At 36.0% G+C, this 23,583-nt stretch overlaps 2 protein-coding genes across 2 annotated transcripts; both read right to left on the bottom strand.

The window, feature by feature from the left end:
* Positions 1 to 1,908: 1,908 nt before the first annotated feature.
* On the bottom strand, positions 1,909 to 7,377 carry LOC123525127 (uncharacterized). The gene is made up of 5 exons (XM_045303895.2): positions 7,219 to 7,377; positions 6,061 to 6,168; positions 5,657 to 5,777; positions 4,644 to 4,927; positions 1,909 to 2,715 (listed from the first exon to the last, which is right to left on the bottom strand). Exons 1-4 carry the CDS (start codon positions 7,263 to 7,265, stop codon positions 4,676 to 4,678), a joined length of 528 nt encoding a protein of 175 aa, XP_045159830.1. The 5' UTR covers positions 7,266 to 7,377; the 3' UTR covers positions 1,909 to 2,715; positions 4,644 to 4,675.
* A 7,491-nt stretch (positions 7,378 to 14,868) lies between these two features.
* On the bottom strand, positions 14,869 to 20,642 carry LOC123525128 (growth arrest and DNA damage-inducible protein GADD45 alpha-like). Its single transcript, XM_045303896.2, has 6 exons — positions 20,483 to 20,642; positions 18,077 to 18,184; positions 17,152 to 17,272; positions 16,201 to 16,452; positions 15,727 to 16,001; positions 14,869 to 15,411 (listed from the first exon to the last, which is right to left on the bottom strand). Exons 1-4 carry the CDS (start codon positions 20,524 to 20,526, stop codon positions 16,246 to 16,248), a joined length of 480 nt encoding a protein of 159 aa, XP_045159831.1. The 5' UTR covers positions 20,527 to 20,642; the 3' UTR covers positions 14,869 to 15,411; positions 15,727 to 16,001; positions 16,201 to 16,245.
* Positions 20,643 to 23,583: the final 2,941 nt, after the last annotated feature.

Below are 23,583 nucleotides of genomic sequence, written 5' to 3'. Positions count from 1 at the left end.
GTAACATAAAGGCCGAGGTGGTCAGGTTGGAGTTGAATTTAAATGCTTATCAAGATAAACATGTACAGAAATAGTTTGAATTTGGACTAACTTAAACTTGTTTGTTTGGGATAGTTCGCATCAAACACTTAAAGGCTAATGAAACTGAATGCAGTGTGTGCTGTATTTGAAATAATCCAATTATATTTCTTTCTATCTTGAAAACTTTTGTTACAAGCCTTCAGTTATCATTAAAAATATTTTACCACATGTAGGATTCGTTGCTTTTTTACCAGTAGAGAATTTTTAAAATGTTATATTTTGGAAGAGTATATCAGACAAACGGCAGATAATACTAATTAGGATAACTGGCTTGGGTAACTCCTTTGTTAGTGTAACTCCGCGTGTTTAAATCTGCAAGGAGTAATAATTTTCCTAATGAAGCGGTAATTAAACGTGTGGACATCATTAATAATTTTGGAACTGCCCTAAATATATAAATATAAATAAGGTCCATCACAAAATTCCCCAAGAAAAAATATGTATTTACAGTCTAACTGTAATTTGTTTAGTGGAATATTGTATCTAATAGACTAATACGGTAATATATTGTACGGTCACGTGGTGCAGCGCAAATCGTTGATTGGAGGAGAAAATACACATAATGTAGTAGAGTATGTAAAATTTTTAAACCAACGGTAAAATTGTAATTACTTTAATACAGCAGACTCGTCTGTAATAAAGGCCTGGAGTTTGCCACAAGCATCTACTTTATCTGAAATAGTAAGTGACTGGAAACGTGCTTGAAAGAAAGTGAGATACACCGAGACTACTAGTAATGATGCACTTGTAATAGTTGAAAGTGCTATAACGGTCATCTATCCACCCTGCAGGCACCCATGCGGAGCGTACTACTATAGACTTACATCTGTTCATAGTATTTACATGTTGACATTAACGTATTTATCAGACATCTATTCATCTCATTTCAAATGGTATCATCGCAACTGAAGAAAGATAACTCTGCCAGTCATATTATGCAAATACTTTGATAACTTAAACAGTAGTTTCCCTTGGAACAATAACTAATACTACTAGCCTATGATGTACCATTTGGGTCTAAAGTCTGCTTTGCGTGCGAGCATATTTCAAAAGAGTAACGTAATGGTTTTGTGCGTCACATTCATGTCATTATTTCAAACTTCTGTGAGTCACATAAATAATCAACCGCGGAAAGTGCAAGAAACAAATATTTAAAATGATAGCTGTCTGATAAGTTATTTCTAGACATAGAGGAGCTGATGACTAAGCAATTTGCAATCGCGGAACAAGTTGCATTTAAAGAGAAGCCTTTATTCTCGTGTATACGTTCCAGTCATTTTACAAACAATATATACCATATTTTGTGAAACTGTTCTTTCAGGTTTTATAATTATTTAAGGTTATCATTGGTTTCGAAAAATGGGTGCGTCTGAGACGTCTGTTTGAATGAACTTGCCACGGTTGCATAAATTCAGTATCAACAGCAGAGTATCGAAACTTTACATAAATTTAGCACATATAAAGCTAAGATATATTATCATGGAGTTATTGAGAATACAATAAAATATTAAAGATCTAGCGCTGCTGTGGCTTTACGTACTGATTGTAAAATATACAAGAATGTTAATACAATCTTGCGGCGGCGCAGAGCAATTTAACAAAATTATGATGGTACATCATGCCAAGTTTGGTGCAATTTTTGCAAGTGGTTAGCATCTATAGCATTTTAGTAACAAATCCTGAATGCTAAAATAAATTATAGATAAACAAAGATGCATAACTGCCCTTACTCAATCACTGCAGATGGAATTTCACTCGAAACAAACTGAAGTGCTTGTTATATAGCGCAATTACATGATTCATTTCATGTGAAATGGAAGTTACACCAACATTTGTATCTTTATTTAGTCCATTTTTATACAGAAACATTTTCATATAAAAATACATGCATAGATAATTCGCTTTACATTCTCCCACGTACATGTCACTCGGCAATTCAGCAGCAAAACGCGAAAAGAAAAACGCGTTAACAGTAACTGCATTTAAAAAAGAAATGTTTGTACTTTCTCTTTTTAAGACGTATTATTCAAAGGTTCTCCAACACGTTCACATTACCTTCATTTAAATACAAGGACTTTTCACAAGATATGTCAACGTAACAATAATTGTAAGAGAGCAGACGCAGTGGTACCACTGACTACGAAACGAGGGATCGTGAGCTCAAGCCCCCGCTTCTCCAACTAAAAATTACTAACATTGGGATAAGAGTCCCAAGTATATGGGTGCTTTACACCTGGCATGCTAAAGAACCATGAAAGCTTCTGGAATTGGAGCGTCTTCTGTATCTTGCACTATACTCCCACTAAAATTACTAACAGTCTTCTGGAGGAGTCGTCCATATGGGTTACCGGTGCACATTGGAGACTATAAATAAACTTGTATACAAACAAAATAATTGCAAGAGAACCTTTCAGAGAAAGAGAAAAAGGCAATGTTTAGGTCATACATGTATTTAATCCAAATACAGTTATATATCGTTAACCTATAACAAATATTTGTCTGAGAACGGCTACTGCACGTGCCAATACCCATGCTGGTCATACGACAGCACAATTCGTTTGTTGGTCTTTGAGAAATATGCCTTGCTGCAAGTGAGCGTTTCGCAGTTAGTTGGTTTGCAAGAAAACATGGTTTCTGAAAAAAATACATATTTGTAAATAATAACGTACATTTGAGTGTTTATTATAGGCCTGAATAATTATCATTTAGGGAAAAGTGTCAGCTGAGCAGTTCAATATTATTAGGTTATTTAACATTATTCTGTACAATATGGAGATATATTTGGACGAGTACCAAGCTGAGAAAACGATATTGGACGAGCCACTAGGCGAGTCCCATATGGTTTTCCCAGCTGGGTACGAGCCCAAATATATCTCGTATTGTACAGCACAATGTTAATAATCTTTTTATTCTATATCTATTTTATTTTAGTTTAAATTAAAAATACTTCACTGAATATTGTGTTTCTGCTTTTCCTGTATTTTCAAGAAGCATGATCATAAGCTCTGTACATAGAGCGCCTACTTCACCCGATTTACATTCGGAACATTTTCACGCGTTTCGGGCTTTAGGTTATAACACACTAAATAGTTGTTGTTCTTTATTCTATATAAAATTGACCTATTTCCAAAAGCCGCAGCACACATCAGGACCCATTTTAAATGTCTGTAACCTACATTTTCTTGAAGAATAATGTCAGTGCTAAATAAAAATCAAAAGAAAAGTGGGGGTCATATTTGATGCAAGAAAAATAATTTCAGTCAAACACACAAACTGCAAAATCAGCTAAAAAATGAGACCCTAATTACACTGTCACTGGTGGTGTATGATCTAAGTTTCCATGAAAAATTTTGTCATGTTGTTATTTCATTATGAAAATACTATCTACCTGTCAAGCATAGATCTGTCATGTGATTTTAGCGAAAAGAAAAAATGCAAAGAAAATAAGGAAACTAGCTCTACAGAGCAAAAAATCTGAGAACTATTTGTATCCGCCATTTTTTTTTCGCGTAATTTTTCTATTTAGTGTCTGTATGCCTTTATCGTATGTTTAACATGGGACTGTTGAACCGTCCAAATACGGAAAAATACTGTATTATGACAAAACTGTATTAATGACAAAAATAATTAAGATAACAACATTAAGAGACGTCACGTCAAGAACGACACAAAATCATTTTGACGTTTTCATGCAGATTTAAATCATTTATGTAACATATGGAAATCACTTATCTGACATAATTTATCTAAAGTCTGTTTGAAAATATTTTAATGAAGAATAACTTAACTATGTTTCATACATGATCGAAAGATGAAGCAGATCGTCTGTATGTACGTGCGTACGTTCGTCTACAAGCAATTCAGTTTTCGCGAAATAATTTATGAACATCAAACTTTACTCCTATTGATTTTGGGGTCAGCTGGTCAAAGGTTAAGGCCACAGTGACGTTTTGTGCAAATACCGTATCAATCAGAATCCGAAGAACCAATTTACCATCCAAATTACCATTGATCCTCAGCATTGGCAAACACATTACCCATGGGCAGTGCGTGACGACTTTAAGGTGAATGGATCAAAGGTTAAGGTCACACTGACTTGAGAACGCCTAGACCCATGATCCTCAAACATGGCCGTCACATTGCTTATGTGTTGTGATTTTTTAGGTCAGTAGATTAAACTCAAGGTCACAGTGACTGTTATAACAAAAACCTTTTCCGCTCAATATCTTGAAATAGTAAAACCCCTTTACTTATGAGCCCCTTATTTCTTACGAACATTACCCATGGGCAGTGAATGACTCGTCTAGATTTTGAGAGCAAAGCGTCTGTCACCCCAGAAAAAAATGATTTTCCAGGATTCCAGTTTATTTATTATGCAATAAAAATATGTCGGTAATACAGGTTTTCTCGTGGAATGGCCCGAGTCAAATATAAAGGTTGATTCTAGTGAGGAATGTAGTTAACAGGAACAGACCATGCGGCACATCTTTATCTAGATATAAAATATAATTTGCATATCCGCATATTGCTTCACATGGGGTAGTATATGTTTTATTTATTACCTTTCTATTCTCATTTCGCAGAAATGAACTGTTCAGCTTGGTATTTCTATGATGACCTCTTTTTTGTCTGATATTTGGACGCAAAACATTTTCAGCAAGCACTCATCAGACGACAATACATCCGGGTTCCTGATCAAAAAGCAACTATAGTCACGTGTATAGCTCAATTTTCGCTTGAGCGGTGCATGCGCAGTATTGACGTTATCTGTGACGTTAGGTTTCGATGAAATGCACTTGGCCTCATATACTTGAAACATTTCAACCAGCGAGGACACGGATTCGACCTGAAAAAAGTACAAAAGAAGATAACAATCTAAAATAAAACGGATCTGGTAATGAAAAATGTAAACATAATCTGTCCTTGAAACTGTTTTTCACGGAAGTGTTTACTTAGTTGGTACGGGAATATATCTCAGGACTTTAAACTTTATCATATTTTAACTAAACGATCAATAAGCACACATAGGTCCTGACAAAATATCGCTTAATTAAATGTTCGTTAACATGAATACCATTTTAAAAAGTAACGTTTATATAGTTAATGAAAATTTCTGAATACCCGAGAAGTGTTTTTAAATTTCATAAAAGCGTAAACTGTTTTAAATGTTTACTACTGACGTAAAAAAAACAAAGTGTTTACTTATACAGCCGTTTCTTATCAAAACGCCTTAGTTTCACCGCTTTGTTCATAAAGTACTAAAACATGTCTTATACTTAGAAGTAAATTTATTTTATTTTCATTGTGGGGATATTTAATACATGCACATCGTCTCTGTGCCGAACATGTCACATGACTGCTGATTATTGACCAGAAAACAACAGTTAAACACTGCTGATAGTATCGCAAGCAGACGATAGTTCAGTGAGGACAAACGAAGACATTGAAATACCAAGTTCGATATTAAGCAAGCTGTCAATTAAACGTTTCAATGTCGGTATCTCTCTTACACAAAATACGTGTGTTTGTTGTTTTCGTGGAATAAAACTAGGCATGGTTAAACTACATGCAATACCTTTAGAACTGGTATTTCAAACTCTCTGCAATAAGCTTCCATCAGGGTGTGTTGTATCCCCGAGGGCACGTTTTGGGCAGATATTTCCGGAAGTATACACATCATGACGTCATCCGGCTCTCTGGAATTCAAATATATCTCATTCGTAAATATTCTATATTTCAAAAAGTTATGTCATACATGATGCTAATATATATGAAGTATGGCATAGCATAAATAATTTTACAAAATTATTGTGTTTTTTTTTATATATATATATTGAGTCTTTGTTCAAGACATACTGGAAATAATACGTGTGATATATCTGTATACGACCAACGCAAATAACATACAGTAACAGCCATTTGTTGAAAGTACCTTCTATGTTAGTTATTTCATGTGATCATGTGTTATTATAGCCTTACGTTTCAAGTTGACGTGCACATTCCACCACGCCGCACGTAAGCCTACGTTCCGTACACGACCTAGACATGACCGTACGAGCCGCTTTACCAACGTCCTGTAGATAGTTCCTGAAACAGTGTAATATGTGGAGAAACATTTAGGAAGAGGAAGGAATAATCATATTTAATACATGCTATTTATACCATTATTATACACTTATATGTGGTAATTGTTGGCAGGAGGGTCGTGGCATTATACGTTTAGAAGAATAATAAGGTATGCCATTTAAAGTATACTGTTTAACGAGTTGATTATTTTATAGCTCTACGTAACTGCACGAATTTCTCGTTATTTGCACCGGTTAAAAAGCACACTTGTAGGCAAAGTATTCCGTCCAGCACACTTTTGTTACCATTTACATTTCGTTTTGCTAAAATCTCCAAAATTTTGTATCTAATTTATTATAGTTGTAAAAGTTTTTAAAATCTCTCAACAGGTCAAACAACTTGACATAGTTTGTAAATTTAACATGGCCAAGTTCATTAAAATTCCTATAGAAAATTAGGCCTCTGCAGAATTAAGAAGTCTTCTATGATGGCGTTGCAGTATAAAATAACATATCGGCACATTTTATGATAATCACACGCTTTCATTTCATTAGCATTTCGGCATTCAAACATAGGAAGTGTGTTAGTACTTAAATCTAATAAAATACTTGTTTATATCTCAAAGCCATCAGAAATAAGCAACTTTTTGCAAAGAAAATATTTAATTCAAACCTTTTGAAGCGAAACATAAATACACCCACGTCTAGTCATGTTTTACCCAAGGGTGTTGGTTAAAGGAAATTATTAGAATAAAACTATAACGCCCACAAGTCAAGCGAAAGTACATATAACTACTGGTAAACAACAGCAAAATAGTTTTAGTTAAATGTGAAAAATCATTGATATACCGTGAACTACCTATAAATCAGGTTTTTCATAAAGACATTGTCCATCATACACAGTGACTGCCATCTAATATAACCTTTACATTACACAACTACAATAATACATGTATTCATGCAATAAATATATATGTATAATATATGTATAATAAGTATGTACATTATATACTATGCATTATACGAATTACTATTATATGCACGTGCAAGTAATTTAAAAATATCAGCTTACTTTGAAAATTCCATGCAAAAGTGTTCTTCTATGTCAGTTAAAGTCATATTTCAAATTTCCTAGTTTTTTTAGTCCGTCACTGCAGGATATATTGTTTTCGAATATAATACGGCTTTCAGTTACACCTGCGCTAATCACGACAGACCGATTTACGCACTTCATTCACGCTGTGCGTAAACTTACGATAACTGCCTTCCTATTGGTCGCCCGATTTGTCACGGAGATCGTCGGAAATAAGCAGACGACAAATATTTACATTTATATTGTAATTTATGCAGGTTTGTAAAAAGGCAAGCTGCTTCTGCAGGAATCAATAACAAATAACGTCATTACTGCATCTACATCGACGTAACGCCCTGATTCTATGTACATGTACGCGTTCGAACGTGTGTGCTCCTGTAGGGTGCGGATGGACGTGAAGGAACCTGAATAAAGGAGCCTGGTGGGAAGATGTCAAACCGCAAACATTTCGTCTTTGTGCTCCTGAAGCAAGTTTTGTCTTGTCATTTCCTCCAGATAGGGATGGGAGAACAAAGATTGTAAACCCTTTGATTTTCTTAACTTTAAATAGAAATTTTGCAATTTATCGTCTTTTCAACCGTTGTTAATTTAAACGTCTTATATACATGTACTATAAGCAGCCTCGTTTTCTAAGTCCCCAGATACAAAGGATAGTAGAGTTGCACCAACGTCCCTCGCCCCCAATAATATTGAATTCTAGTGTTCACATGTTGTTATCGTAAGTTATGTATAATTAACTGCCGCACCCTACTGCATTATTGACGGGCGTAATATGTATATTAAATGTTTCGTTCATCCACTACAGTACCACTGGAACGAATATTAACAGCCATCATGCGTGCCCCCTCGGAAATTATACCTCAGGCACGAGTGGGTACCAGGTTTAACCACCGAACTTTCGTAAGTCAGCTGGACAGCCTCCTCACACAGGGGTAAATGTGAGATTTGCCTGCTTTGCACAGATTTACACCCATTTTCCCGTGTGTACTATGTTGCATGGTATATTTGTGGTAATTTAGTATACTTAGTTTGTTCAGGAATTTGGAAGACACTGTCAAAAGTGACTTTCTTGTTTTAATCAGGTTTAGCGGCGAGGAGTTTCTTTGCATTCAATGTAACATTGACATGTTTTTTTTTCTGAGTACTGCACGGGAATTTCTCGTCTTTTCTCTGTTGCTGTCATACTTCGTTTCATAATAATTATCTATTGAGAGAGAGAGAGAGAGAGAGAGAGAGAGTATATATTTTATATTCCTACGGTATATGCAAGAAAAGTACATGTCTGCCACTACTTGCAGGTGCGGGTGCGAATATCAAATCATCGGGTATTTTTCATAATACACGATCATTTTAGAGAATGAGGTGACGGTGGGGCGGGAGATGTCGGGGCGCATTTCCCATCACCTGAATTGTAAACACTCCTACGCAAGCGAAAATGTCTTCATTTTAATGCTCAAAATGTTTTCCGTTCATGTATTTCATCAGTGAAAAAAGACACCACATGCGATCGGCAATGTGACTATAATTCCATGTGCCTCACACATGAGTATAATTATGAATAAGAGCAAGCTTACAATTACAATGTGACAATGACGTGCAAGTTTGCTAGACATTGACATAGACACTCCGGAATTACAAATCACGTTTATAGGTCTATTATCCTCAAATGTGAAATGTATCAACTATATATCAAGATCTTTGCGTAACATAAAAAAAAATCCACTCATGTGTCATTCGTGCGACAGAGATGTTTCTGAGTTACATGAGGACTGTGTTCGTATGATGTAGATGGCTCTGTAGTCATAGCGATAGTGCCAATGGCCCAGCACCTCTGTCTTCAACTCTCTAGGTTTCTGTCGGGGTTACTTCACCCTTAGTTTCGAGTTAATACCCTACCCTGTGAACACAGGGGCTATTTGTCCCATAGCTGGGGTCTGTTCATAGGCATCAGGGTGTGTCCACACACCGGTGGGCCTAGCATGCCACATGTCTGTGGGGAGAACTCCTCAGAGTCCCCTGCAGTTCTGCCTGAGGCCGCAAGGTGCTCAGTTACCGTGTGTCGCCATCTGGAAGGCACTGCAAAGGGCTTGTCTGCAGAGAGGCTATGTACTGGCAGGGAAGACTTACGGACTCGGCTTCTTTTTCACCAGAAGGCTAGTCAGTGGCGGCGGCTGAAAGCGGAAGGTGACAAGCACACAACACACAGCGCACCACACTTGACGTGTCAACAGACCAATGCCACACGGTATGATATAGAGAAAGAGGTCAATGCAAGAATAACAAAATGCAAAATGATTATTGTATGAGAACGTGCAGAAATGGTTATATCACTGGACTTGTCCAGGAGCACCATGATAAACTGGTTTAGTCTGTAATGCTCCTCCCCCGCCTAAGGCGGGGGATATTGTTTTGGAGTTGTTCGTGCGTCCGTCGGTCTTTCCGTCAGTCCTTCCGGAACCATATCTATGACATATTGTGAAGTATCTAAATGAAACATGGTAGAAAAGTTAACTGCTGTAGGGAAATACTGAGTAAGACATGATTTATGGTCCTTTGTACATATATATTATAGTGTTTTCCGTCCGGACATGGTTGTAAGGATTTCAATGAAACACGGTAGAAATATTGACTACTACAGGGCAATGCTCAAAGTTTCATTCAGGTTGGTTGAGGAAGACAAGATTTATGGCCCTTTGCACTATATAGATATAGTGTTTTTATTCGTTTTTTTTTTGTCTGTCCAGAGTCATGTCTAAGAATTGGTTTATAGGATTTCATTAAAACATGTCAGAAATATTAACTGCTATGAAGAAATGCGGCCATGCAAGTTTTATTTAGATTGCTTTAGGAAGACAAGATTTATGGCCCTTGAACTTATATGTATAGTACATAAACAACCTATTTTCTGTCCGTCCGGCGTCATACCTCATATTTCAATCACACATGGTAGAAATGTTAAATGCTCTAGGGAAATGCGGCCCTTCAAGTTTCAGAAGGATTCCTTAAAGAATACGAGATTTATGGCACTTTGTTATGGCCCTTAGTTCTTATATAAAGCTTATTATATTGGACATTTCTTTGCAAATAAGGTCCATTTGCTATGGGGATACTGTGACCAAGCTTAGTACATATCTAATAGATTTCTTGGAAACTGGTGTACGGTTTGCGTTCTGGTCACTGGTGTCAACATAGAAGCAATGGTTTTAGATGTATTTGGGTTGCTTAGGTCAAGGTCAAGACCATAATTACTGTAAAGAAAAAAGTGATTTTTCTCACGATGACTTCAGTTAGGAATGAGATAAGCAGATCAAACCTGGTAAATAGGCAGCTTTCAAAGAGACCTTTTTTTTATTTCATTGTAGGTAGCTTGGGTCAAGGTCATTGTTACTAAATATAGAACAAGAGCTGTCTCCGTAGGATGACACATGCCCCCGATGGCACTTTGAATGAATAGTTATGGCCGATGTTAGAGTTTAGGATCTTTGACCTACGGAGCTGGGTCTTGCGCGCGACACATTGTCTTACTGTGCCACACATTCATGCATAGTTATTTTAAAATCCATGCATGAATGACAAAGATATGGACCGGACATGCCCATCAATGCACCTTCATGAAAAATGATCTTTAACGTCTAAGTGTGACCTTCACCTTTGAGCTACGGACCTGGGTCATGTCAAAAATCCATCCATCGATGACAAAGATATGTACCGGACATGCCCATCAATGCACTATCCTTTAACGTCTAAGTGTGACCTTGACCTTTGAGCTACGGACCTGGGTCTTGCGCACTGCACGTCGTCTTACTGTGGTACACATTTATGCCAAGTTATTTGAAAATCCATCCATCGATGACAAAGATATGGACCGGACACGCCCATCAATGCACTATCCTTTAACGTCTAAGTGTGACCTTGACCTTTGAGCTACGGACCTGGGTCTTGCGCACTGCACGTCGTCTTACTGTGGTTCACATTCATGCCAAGTTATTTGAAAATCCATCCATCGATGACAAAGATATGGACCGGACACGCCCATCAATGCACTATCCTTTAACGTCTAAGTGTGACCTTGACCTTTGAGCTACGGACCTGGGTCTTGCGCACTGCACGTCGTCTTATTGTGGTACACATTCATGCCAAGTCATTTGAAAATCCATCCATCGATGACAAAGATATGGACCGGACACGAAAATTGCGGACAGACCGACAGACTGACAGACCGACAGACAGACAGACGGTTCAAAAACTATATGCCTCCCTTCGGGGGCATAAAAATGTGTTTCGATCAATAATTTAGAATGAGTAGCTTTCAAAAAGACTGAAATTCAGTTGCATTTAAGTGTTTTTGTAGGTAGAGAATGCTTCTTCAAAGATGAAACCTTTATCCCATTATTTTGCTTGTTTTTATATGCTCAAAGCTTCTTTTTCATAAAAGGGGTTGATGGGCCTTCCACAAACATTCTCCTTATCTAAATGGACTGGTAGCGATTCCTGGAACTGAATAACGACAATCCCATAATATTTTGATCTGGATATTAACTCACCCATACATGGACTATTATATAATGGTAGGTGATTTTGGCTACGATACTCCACTATTTCTAAAGGTACCCGGATCCAGTTTTTATCAAAGCAGTTATTAAGTCAGTTTTTTTTTGTAATAGTTTATACAACAGATTCTGAAACTGCTGCATAAATTTGCATAAATTGTGGCGAGCAGGCGTCCAAGATGACCGCCATAAAAATGGAAGACATGCAATTTTCATTAAATTCTGTTTTCCTCATTCATCAATGCCGTGAAAAAGGCAAAAAGGTCAAGTTCACCCCAGAACACAAAATAATTTTACCTCTTTTCTGTATAATGATATAGTTTAACAGGGTAGAATTTATGAATCCTCAGAATGGTATAAAAGACTATCTAAGATATAATGAATGAAAAATTGATGTTTTACAGAAAAAAAAACAAGTGTTAAAGTTATACACCCTAATGTAACTATATATGCGTTTCAAGCATTGCAAAACGGTTATTTTGCTTTGAGTGCAAGGTATACGTGATATTTACTTTATTTCAATACAAAACAAAATTCACTCAGTAACACCAAATGAGTAAGTCTGTCGGAAGTATTTATTAAACATACTTCAAACTTATCAGTATAAAAATATTTAAACTAAATAGCACATGAGAAGATATTCAAAGCGTTTTCCAATCTTTGAGACAAAATCGCTGGTGAAAAATTTTCAGTATTTTGATCAAGATGCTTCCGCTGTTTTATATTCACAGAAATATCAAACGTATCTAGCGCAAGTTAACATAGCGTTTTGTACTAGCATGAAAAATCATGCACAATGCTATCAGCATGAAGTTGTAATTAGTATGAACCGAGGAAGACATTGTTCTTTTTACACAAAAATGTAATTGTGTACTAGACACACTGAATAATCTGCTTGACATTGAATCAGCATGGCTGAATGTTCGCCGAACGGCATGCTTCATTTTCGTTATGTGATATTTGCCAAGTAACATCAGACTGTACACAGACGGTATATAACATATTACATTGCTGACCTTAAAGGGTAAGGAATGCCTGACAATAAGTTAATTTTATATGAAAGCCATCCTCAATCCTTTCATAACACTGAAAGTATTAAAATTGGACCACTATTGCAAAAAAGATATGACAGTTTGAATTTGAAGACTTGATGTCTACGGGCATGTCGAGCCCACCCATTGACCAATAACTGTGACCTTGACCTTTGAGATTGAGTCTGTCTCATTGAGTTAAACATTCATGCCAAATATAAACAAGATTCCTCAGTGCATGTCCAAGTTATGGGCCGGACAAGATCTGACATGACCTTTGACCTCCAATTGTGACCTTGACCTTTGAGATAGGAACCCGGGGTTTGCGGAACTGAGGTTAACATTCGTACCAAGTATAAACAAGATTCCTCAATGCATGTCAAAGTTATGGACCGGATAAGACCTGACATGACCTTTGACCTCCAACTGTGACCTTGGCCTTTGAGATAGGAACCTGAGATTTGCGCATGACACTCCGCCTCACTGAGGTTAACATTCATGCCAAATATAAACAAGATTCCTCAATGCATGTCAAAGTTATGGACCGGACAAGATCTGACATGACCTTTGACCTCCAACTGTGACCTTGACCTTTAATATAGGAACCTGGGGTTTGCGCACGACCCTCCGTCTCACTGAGGTTAACATTCATGCCAAATAAAAACAAGATGTTTCATGCACGTCAAAGTTATGGTCCGGACAAACAAATCCGGACGGACGGACGCACGCATGGACGCGCGCATATACACCGAACAGCCATTTGGACAACTATGTTTTCGCTTCCGCAAGCGGGCTCGACAAAAATGGCTGATCATGGAGGTGGTTATGACGTCATTTACACACTGCTGAATTCTTTTGTCAGCAAATAACCTTATGGAAACATGGCAATTGCTTTCTTTTTAGCTTGAAAAAGGTAGAGTAATTGTTTTACAGAAATAAGCAAATACAGTTCAAATGTATCTAGAGGTTTGATAAAGCCGCCATTTTGTTTTTGTTGCCATGGAAACAAAATGCCTGTCATTTTGATCAAATATTTAAATGCTCAGGACTTTCTCATTTTAAGCCGATTTTGAAAATTCTTTCACTTCTTTAAATGATTTAAGAAATCCTAGTAGACGGAATTAACATAAGACTAACATTGTCTTTCCCTTTTATGTGCGATTTTTACCGTTAATTGGCAAGGCTTAAAGAAGCATTTTACGCACCGACTCATAACGAAGGTGACGAAATACTGGCTTTTGACCTTTCACCTTGCCGAACGATATTGTCAACGTTGGCATTTTGCCGCATTATGATAAATATTTGAGCTAACATGTGAAAATTCTCTATGGAGCAGACATTAAACACTGCCTCACCTCGTCATATGAACTTAGCATTGAAAGTTGCGCTCTCTTTATGACAGATACAAGTATTTGAAATCCCTCAAGAAAGTAGGTAGTGTGGAAATGTGCTTGCATTGGACAGACAGACGACCGGAACAAAAACAATATATCTCCAGGCATAAACAAGACACTGTAGATTAGAACATGACATATTTTGTTGAAGTTTAATTCCTTCTAAACTTTAGATATTGTCCCATGTAGACCTTATTTAGTCGAAAGTTGTGTAAAGGCTTTTTTCTAAACATAGAATTATAAAATTTAACAAAGAGATGGAATGTTAAGTTACTTCGCTACCCGAAGTCTTTGTTTTGTCAAAAACATGTCGCCTGCTTCTCACTTTACAAAGGGTTCGTAAAGAAATAGATGAGAGGTAGTCACAATGGCAGACTTTTAGCCGAGGCTAGTTCACCCTTACCCTGCTCTATTTCTATAATGAACTTATCCATCTTTCAATTTTGGCAGTATATGTACCATTAACTGTTAAAAGGGGTGCTTACTAAAAAGATACTGACTGAATGGCGAACAGTGCAGATCATGATCAGACTGCACGGATGTGCAGGCTGATCATAATCTACACTGGTCGCAAAGGTAGAATCAGTCGTATTCAGCATGATAAGGGTTAATGGATTAACATTTCACTCTATAAGAAACTGAAAACAACAACAGTTTATTCATTTTATGTTTATTGATGTGCGTCGTCAAAATATATTACACATAAACCGTATACATTATAAATAACAACAGTGCTATTATAATACTTGTTTACAGTGTCTTTAACAAAAATTTCAAACGCTTTTTTTCATCATCTCCTTCAAAGTAGAACATAAAACAACATAAAAACTTTTCTCAACATACAAGTATCAACAACATATGTCAGTCAAAATGGTATTCAACTGATAAACTGTAACATATGTTGTTTACTATAATTACATTGCCTCATTACATGCATGAAATCATGATAGTCAAATTAAATCACATTTCTCTCTGAATGTCATAAAATGTCAGCGTAAATTCCAATTAAGTTAAGGTCGCTTGTCCTTTGTGAATTGCCACCCGTCTAAATTCCCCTCCTACTCGCTTCCGTGTTTATGTCAATCACCAGAAAAAAATCCTTCCTTGACATTTAATTCCTTCCTATTCTGCCATTCAGTTCCGTTCATTCGGTTTCGCTTTTCCAATAGCCAGATAAACTTCGATGTTTTTGTCTCCCTGCAATAACCAAATTCAATCACAAATAAACCCTTTGAAGGTCAAATTCGTTTGACATTTACAGTTTTTCCAACAAATATATGACCAACAAATATGGTCTTTTCACTAAACCTTAAACAGGCGTACTTTTTCTTAAGATTTTGTGGGCCCTTAAAAGACGCTGCGGTTCCTATATAAATGCAATTTTAACTTCCTCGCTTTTCGCCTTCAATTTTCTCACAATTATTATTCGTTTTGTTTTTTACTGATGATAAATAACAACTGATAAGGATTGTACTGTAAATAATAGGATACATATGGAGTGTACAAACGCACCTTTCAATATTCCTGTTCATTCACATGATCCTCCTAAGGCCTAGCAGCATCGAACATCCACAAATGCATTACTGATGGGTACCGGTCCTTTTTGTAGCTGAAGAACCGGTCTGTCGTCGTTCCTTATCTCGCGTGATCTCATATCGTGCTGTGCGCCTTTGCATTTCTGTCTCTGACCAGTATGTCAACCTATCTACGTCAAGTGTCTCGACCAAAATCGCCATTACTGATGTACTTCTGCGATGTCTCGCTGAAAATGTGATTTATTCACAGCCCTGAAAATCAAACAAAAGCGTATGTAAACCATGCCTGTTTGCATACTTCAAGGCAAAATATTACCAGTATTGCTGGAGGATTTTACAAATATTATCAAAGAACTCTGAGAAAGTTATAATGGTTCTGAAACCTGGAGCCCAAGTTTGAAATTCAGTCATCCATTCACTGAAAATTATGTAAACATTAGTTAGCACCTACCTATGTAAAGCTAGACCCCTGCTCACGAGGCGATGTTGTACGGTTTCAGACTGGTATTTCAACACAGCCGTGGGGTACCAGTCCACCTAGCATGAAGTTCTCGCAGTAATCCGTCACGAACTCATCGTCTTTACTGAGAATATCCGGATTCTTGACTAGAATGCAGCTGAAATCGGTTGCAAACGATCTTTCTTTTTGTTCCTTAGAAGCGGTTGACGTAAATATGGTGGAAATTTTTGTGGCGCAATCAACCTGACAAAATATTAATTACATTTTGATTATAACATTTAATAGCATGTTTACAGTCAAAATTATGTTAATGTTGTTATAAATAGCCTTCTTTCTGGAAATAGTTCTTCTTATAATTGTTGTTTGTAATGAATTAGCGCTATATTTTTTACAAGTGGTTTATTGTCTTGACTGGATATTATTATAAATAATATCACCAATGTATAAATTAGAAAATAATTTTTCATGAATAAATCATGATTCAAATTTAACTGTGGTTAAGTTTTCGAAAAAAAGAGAAGTCCTTTTTTGTTATCAATTAACCTATATACAAAGGTATCATAAATGCGCATCTATTATTGTTTGATAATTTGCATCGGTCTATTGTTTTATTTAAGGCATATTGTTTCGTTTTAAGAAGTGTCTCAAATAAATCAACCGTTTTATCATTTAATCAAACCCGGAACTAAGGTTAAGTTTACCTCCTTTGTTTTACGGTTTGTCACGAATATTGGCAAATGTCCAAAACATGCAGGAAAAAGTAAGTTATCTCCGAACAAGCCCAAACATCTGGAGATATCAATTCTACGAGTTTCACATTTCTTCAAAATATACTTTAGGATCCCCTTATTATAGATGACTAAGCACTGACAAAGGTCCGAATCTGACGCAAAGCTGTATACCAATACCGTACCATAATAAATACACAAATGCAATACTGACCTTAAGAACCTTGACCTCATTTTCACGACAGAATGCCTCAATTAGAGTGTGCTGTATTCTCAGAGCGGCGTCCTTGACCTTGGTATCAGGAAGTATCACTACCATTACTCGCTCTGTATCTCTGTAAAGAAACGAAAAAAGTAGGATTAAAAAAGGTAAAGGAAAAATATCTGAATCTGCAAACACAGTCTTACAATAAAGAATGTACAAATTGTATCTGCTGATTAAGATTTCTGGGAAGCATTCATTCAAATCAACCAGTCATTGTTCTTTTGCAATTCACCCATATAATAATAAACTCCTGTTAAGTGTTTAAGACAAACTTGTAGTCTACCATGTTTTATTCATAGGGAAACATGCTTTCAAGTTTTATGGTTGTGTTATTCTTAAATAACCTATATATCATCCATAAAGAACAAAGGCATGGTATAAACCCTCTGTTAAACAACATGCACATAGAACAAAGACAGGTTTGAACGTGCAGATGTATGCTGGCAATGTGCCCGATCCAAATGTTACATATTTTCCCAGAATAATAAGAAAATTTTCCCTTAGGAAAATAGCTACAGGTTTCAAACTGTTATTTATACGCAATCAATAAATAATTGCGTGGTGTACTATCACGAACAGTATGTAGGCCTAACTACTAGACAGTATATATTAAAGTAGTAAACATGAACACGTGATGTGTATGTTGTATCATATGATATAACACCTAGTTTGCTATCAACTGGTAAAACGCCCAATCTCATCAACAGCTTCTCTCCTGTATGTTTCTTTCATATTTCATAAATTTCATAAAACTGGAAAAAGATTTTTTTTTTCTCGAATTTTCGTAAACAGCTTATGAACGATAGGTGCAGCAACAATAAGTCAAATATCTTGTGATTTGTTGCTGCAACAAACAAGCATTTTGTTGACCTACCTTTCTAGTATATCCACACACTCGAACACCCCGTAATTGACCCGATTCTGTTCCATGGCCTGAACTAACACGTGTTTTACTGCTTTACCTATAGTGGAAGGCGGCTTTCTGAAAGAAGACATGAAATATAATTATTTAATTAGCGTTATTATTAATAACAGATTAAAATAGCTTACACCAATTTACAACTAATTATTTTTATTTCAACTGGTCATGATTTCCTTTGCACAATGTCACAGTCATTTCGCATTTAGTTAGCGACAGTATTTTTGTTCGGTGTTAACACTTGTTCAAATAAGGCAACTCGATTCGAAAATAGAGACGCTATATTTAGAAAGATTGATATGCTTTGTAATTTATCACTTAAACCATAATATTATGCGCGTGCCACATTAATATATAACTTAGCTGCCAAATGATAAAGTGTGGCAAATACGGAAACACTTCAAGGAAAATAGAAAGGTCTCATATGATGAAATGCGGACTTTAAAAGTAACAGGAGAAAAATTCCTGATACCAGGAAACGGGCAATATTTTAACAAGGAAAATATTTTTGGTAAAATTTATGAAATAACATACGACAACGGAACTAAATTCTTCTTTGCTTAACGAATGAAATTATGAGAATATTGTGGGAAAATGTGCATCTTTAGAAAATTGCAACTTAGTATTTCATTCAACTTCAATTATATCTTACAACCTTCAATCTAACCCCACGAATTTCCGCATGAGGTGAAAGTACAACCGTTTAGATAGTCACATGAGAATTTTTGTTTCAAAACAACAAAAATCTAATTCTAGAGTTTTTGCTACTCAAGTGCTTCTTTTGGCAAAAGACGTGAGAAAATTTATGACGGTTACTATCTTGTGATATATACATGACTATAAGGCGTATTTTATAGCTACAGCAGCTGCATCTACAATACCGGCACATGTCATTTATTTTCCACGAAACAAAACCACTTGGCAATACGCACTAGGATTAATCCATGCAACATGTCAGGCAAAAAAACCGTTTTCATACTCAGCCTACATGAAAATCACAAAAGTTTCAAAAACGAAATGCACGACATTTCAAGTGTTAATACCACAAGAATCTCAAGTTTGAAATACCTTTCTACAAACGGAGTAATTTAAGCAATGTCTGATCGTGCACTTCAAAATCAAAGGCAAAGCTCATGATTCACCTGCAGACGACCAAATAGACACAATGTACGAGGTCACGATAGTGTGACGGGTTAATCATCTAGGAGTTTTACGATCTGTATATCCTAAACAAAGTAATGATTCATTTGATCAAAGCGTTGATGATCAAAGCGTATGAAATGTACAACGGTAGTACAGAGTATCTGAGATGATTTTTTTGTTAAGAGGTTTAAAGTCTTTGTTACAGCACTCCCTATCTGGTTTCAATATTTCTGCAGCGACTCCCCCGATAAGGTCAATGCGAGCAACAACATGATCCGACAAGTTCAGATTTAATGGACCGTTCACCACGTGGTAGTAACTGATCAGCAAGTATTGAAACATCTGTCACATGTTTTGCAAAGTGAAAACTTAAGTGCACCGGAGATATAATCAATTTTGAGAACGATTTATCTAATGCAAGCACACAAAACAGTTTAACATTATTGGTGTCAAGAGATTTATTTCGATTTTTTATCAAAAGCTTAAATTTAGTGCATACTCATTGCGATGTAATCAGTTTTGAGGAATTTATCCAGTGCAGATATATGTTAGTGATGTAACGTTTATACTTTTTATCCAGTTCAGTTAGTGCAAAAACACTGTCAGTAACATATTGTGCAAAGAAACAGAATCATATATGTATCTTAATCAATCTAGTAAATGGGTGCTGGGACCCTGGACTGTATATACATGTTTTTATAATATATATTAACATCATTATTGACCAAACAAATGCCTATGATCATCACATCACATCACATAAACATCTTCCTCATCAGCAGAAACAACAGTACTGACATTAATTAAGGTGAGGTTCACAGCTGGGGTTATCTCAGCCCCTGATAAAGGAGGTCTATAATATCTGATGCAACATATTTTACGAGTGCATCCATGACCACCATTGCAATATCACTGATAATGATGTTGTATTTTGTAGAGGTTGGCGTAAAATATGACGCAATATTGTAGATGCAGTTTCTGCCACGTTGGAACTATCAAGGGGTTACGTAAATAGTTGCACGAATGATGCGTTCAACAGAATATATTGACAGAAAATATGAAAGGATTGATTTCTCTCAAATGAATGAGATGCATTACGCAGTAACTAAGCCAATGGAACATGCAAGTTTGCACAAACTTGATAAAGAAAAGCAAACATATTGCAAACGGTTAAAGGCCATTTAAGATGCAGAATAAATGAAAAAGTTGTAAACTTACGTTTTACTTTCATCCATTTTCAGAATATGTTCTGTATATGTCATAATAAACAATTTTATCCAAGATAAGAAACACAATGCCTTTGTTTAAACACTTTCTGACTTCGACACGATGCGTCCGTTCTCTTTACGAGCCGATAACGTACTATGATCAGCTGGTACGATACAAATTATTTATAACCAGGCCTAGTTTTCCCGGATCTCCGCTTCTGATTGGCTGCTTCGCTCAACTGTTCAGTCATGTGGTTCGATACACTAAGCATTTTTGTCCGCTTTGTCTGAGCTTTTTCTTTGTATTGGAAGGACAAAAAAGCTGATGTCACGAAAATAATTCTGCATTCGAGGTGTTTTTAAAGATAATATATACAGAAAGTAATCCCGGGCATCCAATACTGAAGGGATAATCATTTGCAAACAGTGCATGGGTTAACATTTGCAGTGCACGTTTTGCACCGGACGCCCCAGGCTTGGTGAGTATAAAAGTACAGTGTGCTCGCAGTTCTTAAGAAATTGGAGAAAAACAAGGTCATAGATGTGGGAGTGAACCAAAAAAAAGTGCATAACATTTTGATATTGAACATTCCTAGATACTACACATATAATAAATAAGTATTAAATATTTCGCTAACTCATACATTGATAGGCCTACATCAATTTATTTTTTCCTCTGATGTGCTATGGTCCTCGATCAATTGCAGAATCTTCAGTTAGCAATCATTTAAATGAGGTTTTCAATAAATATGAATAATATTATATGGTAAAGGAATTTATTTTCCTTGAATTCGGGTCAACGTCAAATTTTGGATGAACAAGATGCCTGCATAGCAACAGTAGGGAAAAGCGACAGACATTGTCAAAATAGCCATATTTGTGGTAATGGAATTGTTTGAAATATAATTAATTATGCATTTACATACAAAATCAGCAGTAGATAAATGTTTGCATGATTTTCCGCAGCTGATCGAGAAATCAAGTATTAATTTTTGCTGATATCAATACACAAAATAATGTATTATTTATGTTTACTTATTATTATGGTATCAGACTGTCAGGAATTGCGTTATTATTGATAAAGATCTGTTCTGTTGTTTTTCTGTAGCCTGCAAACAAGCCGCGAGATGTCAATGGCCGATGTGACAGTCAACCAACTACGAAGTTGTTCAATATTACGGAAGAAACTTATTTAGCGAATACATTGATCAGATACGAATTGACACAGTTTAATGGTTAACCTGTTTATGGTCAATGTACCATTAATGTGCAATTTAAATTTTGTAATGAAATAAAAAAAAAAATAGTCGTCTGAGCTCGTCAGTGCCCTATATATTTGAAAATCTATATATATATAGTTTATGATTTGTATTTTATTTGACAGGTAATTAGATAATTAAATTTTTGATAAGATTCGATAGAGAAGTAATTATATAGTAAAATTCAGTAATATTAAACAGTTTTACAAATCATACAATTAAAAATGTGACTTTAAACATACGACAGTTTGAAGTATATTTAAGTAAGCACCTGTCTTGGAAACCATTCAAACAAATTAATGCGACTGAGAACTAAAGAAAAATATGTTATGCATCAATGTACACTGCTAAGTGTGTTCCGCCGATTCATAATTATTAATTTGATTAAAATCAACGTAGAATGACCGAACAGGACACGAGTGGCATATATAGCGTTTAACACCCCTTTTGTGGACAATAGAATTAGCAATATTTACAGGTTTAAGGAGAAGACGCGTTTAAAATCAATATTTGCCGATATAGAAGTCTCTTATATCTGAAAATTGATTCGATAATATTTTGATATCTGAGAGTGATTGGCCGTTGGTTTTATGGCATGCGACAGATGGGCACGCGCCCGGTATAGCGTTACCAGAATACAAAGAGATGTACCGTTCTTTTATGGCAAAGGTGATTTGATAATTGCTGAATAGTGGTTTTCGCTGCTACCTTATTGTGTTTTGAAGGAATTTAGATTTTCATTTACAGTTATACGCGGAACGGAAGCGTCTGCCACCTGCTGCTAAGTGGACGGGTAGCCGGGACAAAGCGAAATGGTGACAGGTTGCAAAGAGGCCTTATTAGATCGCCCTCGATGTTTTGCGGTTGCTATACTGACAGTGGATCTAAAATTGGTTGTGGCTAGTTTGCTAACACTGTGTGTGCTTAAATTACTCTAAAATTAAAGGCTGACGCATTCTACAATATTGGTCATGTAATCATTTAGAGAAAGAGGTCAAATTGTTCTAGTTGTGGTAATATAACAAAGAGAACTGTATTGTCCCAAGTGAGTTGCTGATTAAAGCACGGCTGATCGTATGGATAAAAAAATTATTTGAAAATTTAATTTTGTCGTGCAATACAATGCATTTATTAAACATTTTTTACGCCTTCAATATCCTGATTTAATTCCGTGAATCATACGCTGTTCGTAACCGATAAGGACTTTCTACTTAGAATCCAACCCAATATGACCTCACGTCCGTTTTTGCAATAAATAAGAACTACGCCGCACGGTCTCCTTTGCATTGGGTGGAAGCAAAAGAAATGTCACATAACCTATTTCGCTCTAATCAGTATGGAAGTAGGATGTGCTGTTATTTAACACATGCTTATCATCATCATAAATAATATCCAATATATTTGAAAACTTCACAAGAGGATGTTTGCGGTTGCAGGTTATTCAAGTAATTTAATATGCAGTTAGTTATAAAATGAATTGTTTCGGCACAACTATATAAGTATTTATTCTAGAATATGGTTTAAATATTTTGTTTCCATTTATGAATATCATACTGAATTTGCTACTTTATCATTAATGTTTAGATCTACTTGATAAGTAGAAAATAAAGAGAGAAATTTGATGATTCTCTGCCGCAAACTAATAAAATCAAAATTAAGGCTACATATTACATAAGCGACAAGAGTCGATGATCATTGCCGATAATTCATGCTGACCCCAGTAAAAGGGCTATAGGTAGGTATCTTTTATCAGACTGCCGATAGACTCGCCATTCTCAGTAACAGTGATCCTTTCAGTTTCACACAATTTGAGGTCAATGATAGATATCGATGGCGTGTACCGGCTGGGTAA

This window comes from Mercenaria mercenaria, chromosome 3 (genome assembly GCF_021730395.1).
Source record: "Mercenaria mercenaria strain notata chromosome 3, MADL_Memer_1, whole genome shotgun sequence".
NCBI lineage: Eukaryota > Metazoa > Mollusca > Bivalvia > Venerida > Veneridae > Mercenaria > Mercenaria mercenaria.
Note: the sequence above shows the minus strand (reverse complement) of the source record. Positions and strands in the feature narration are given on the sequence as shown.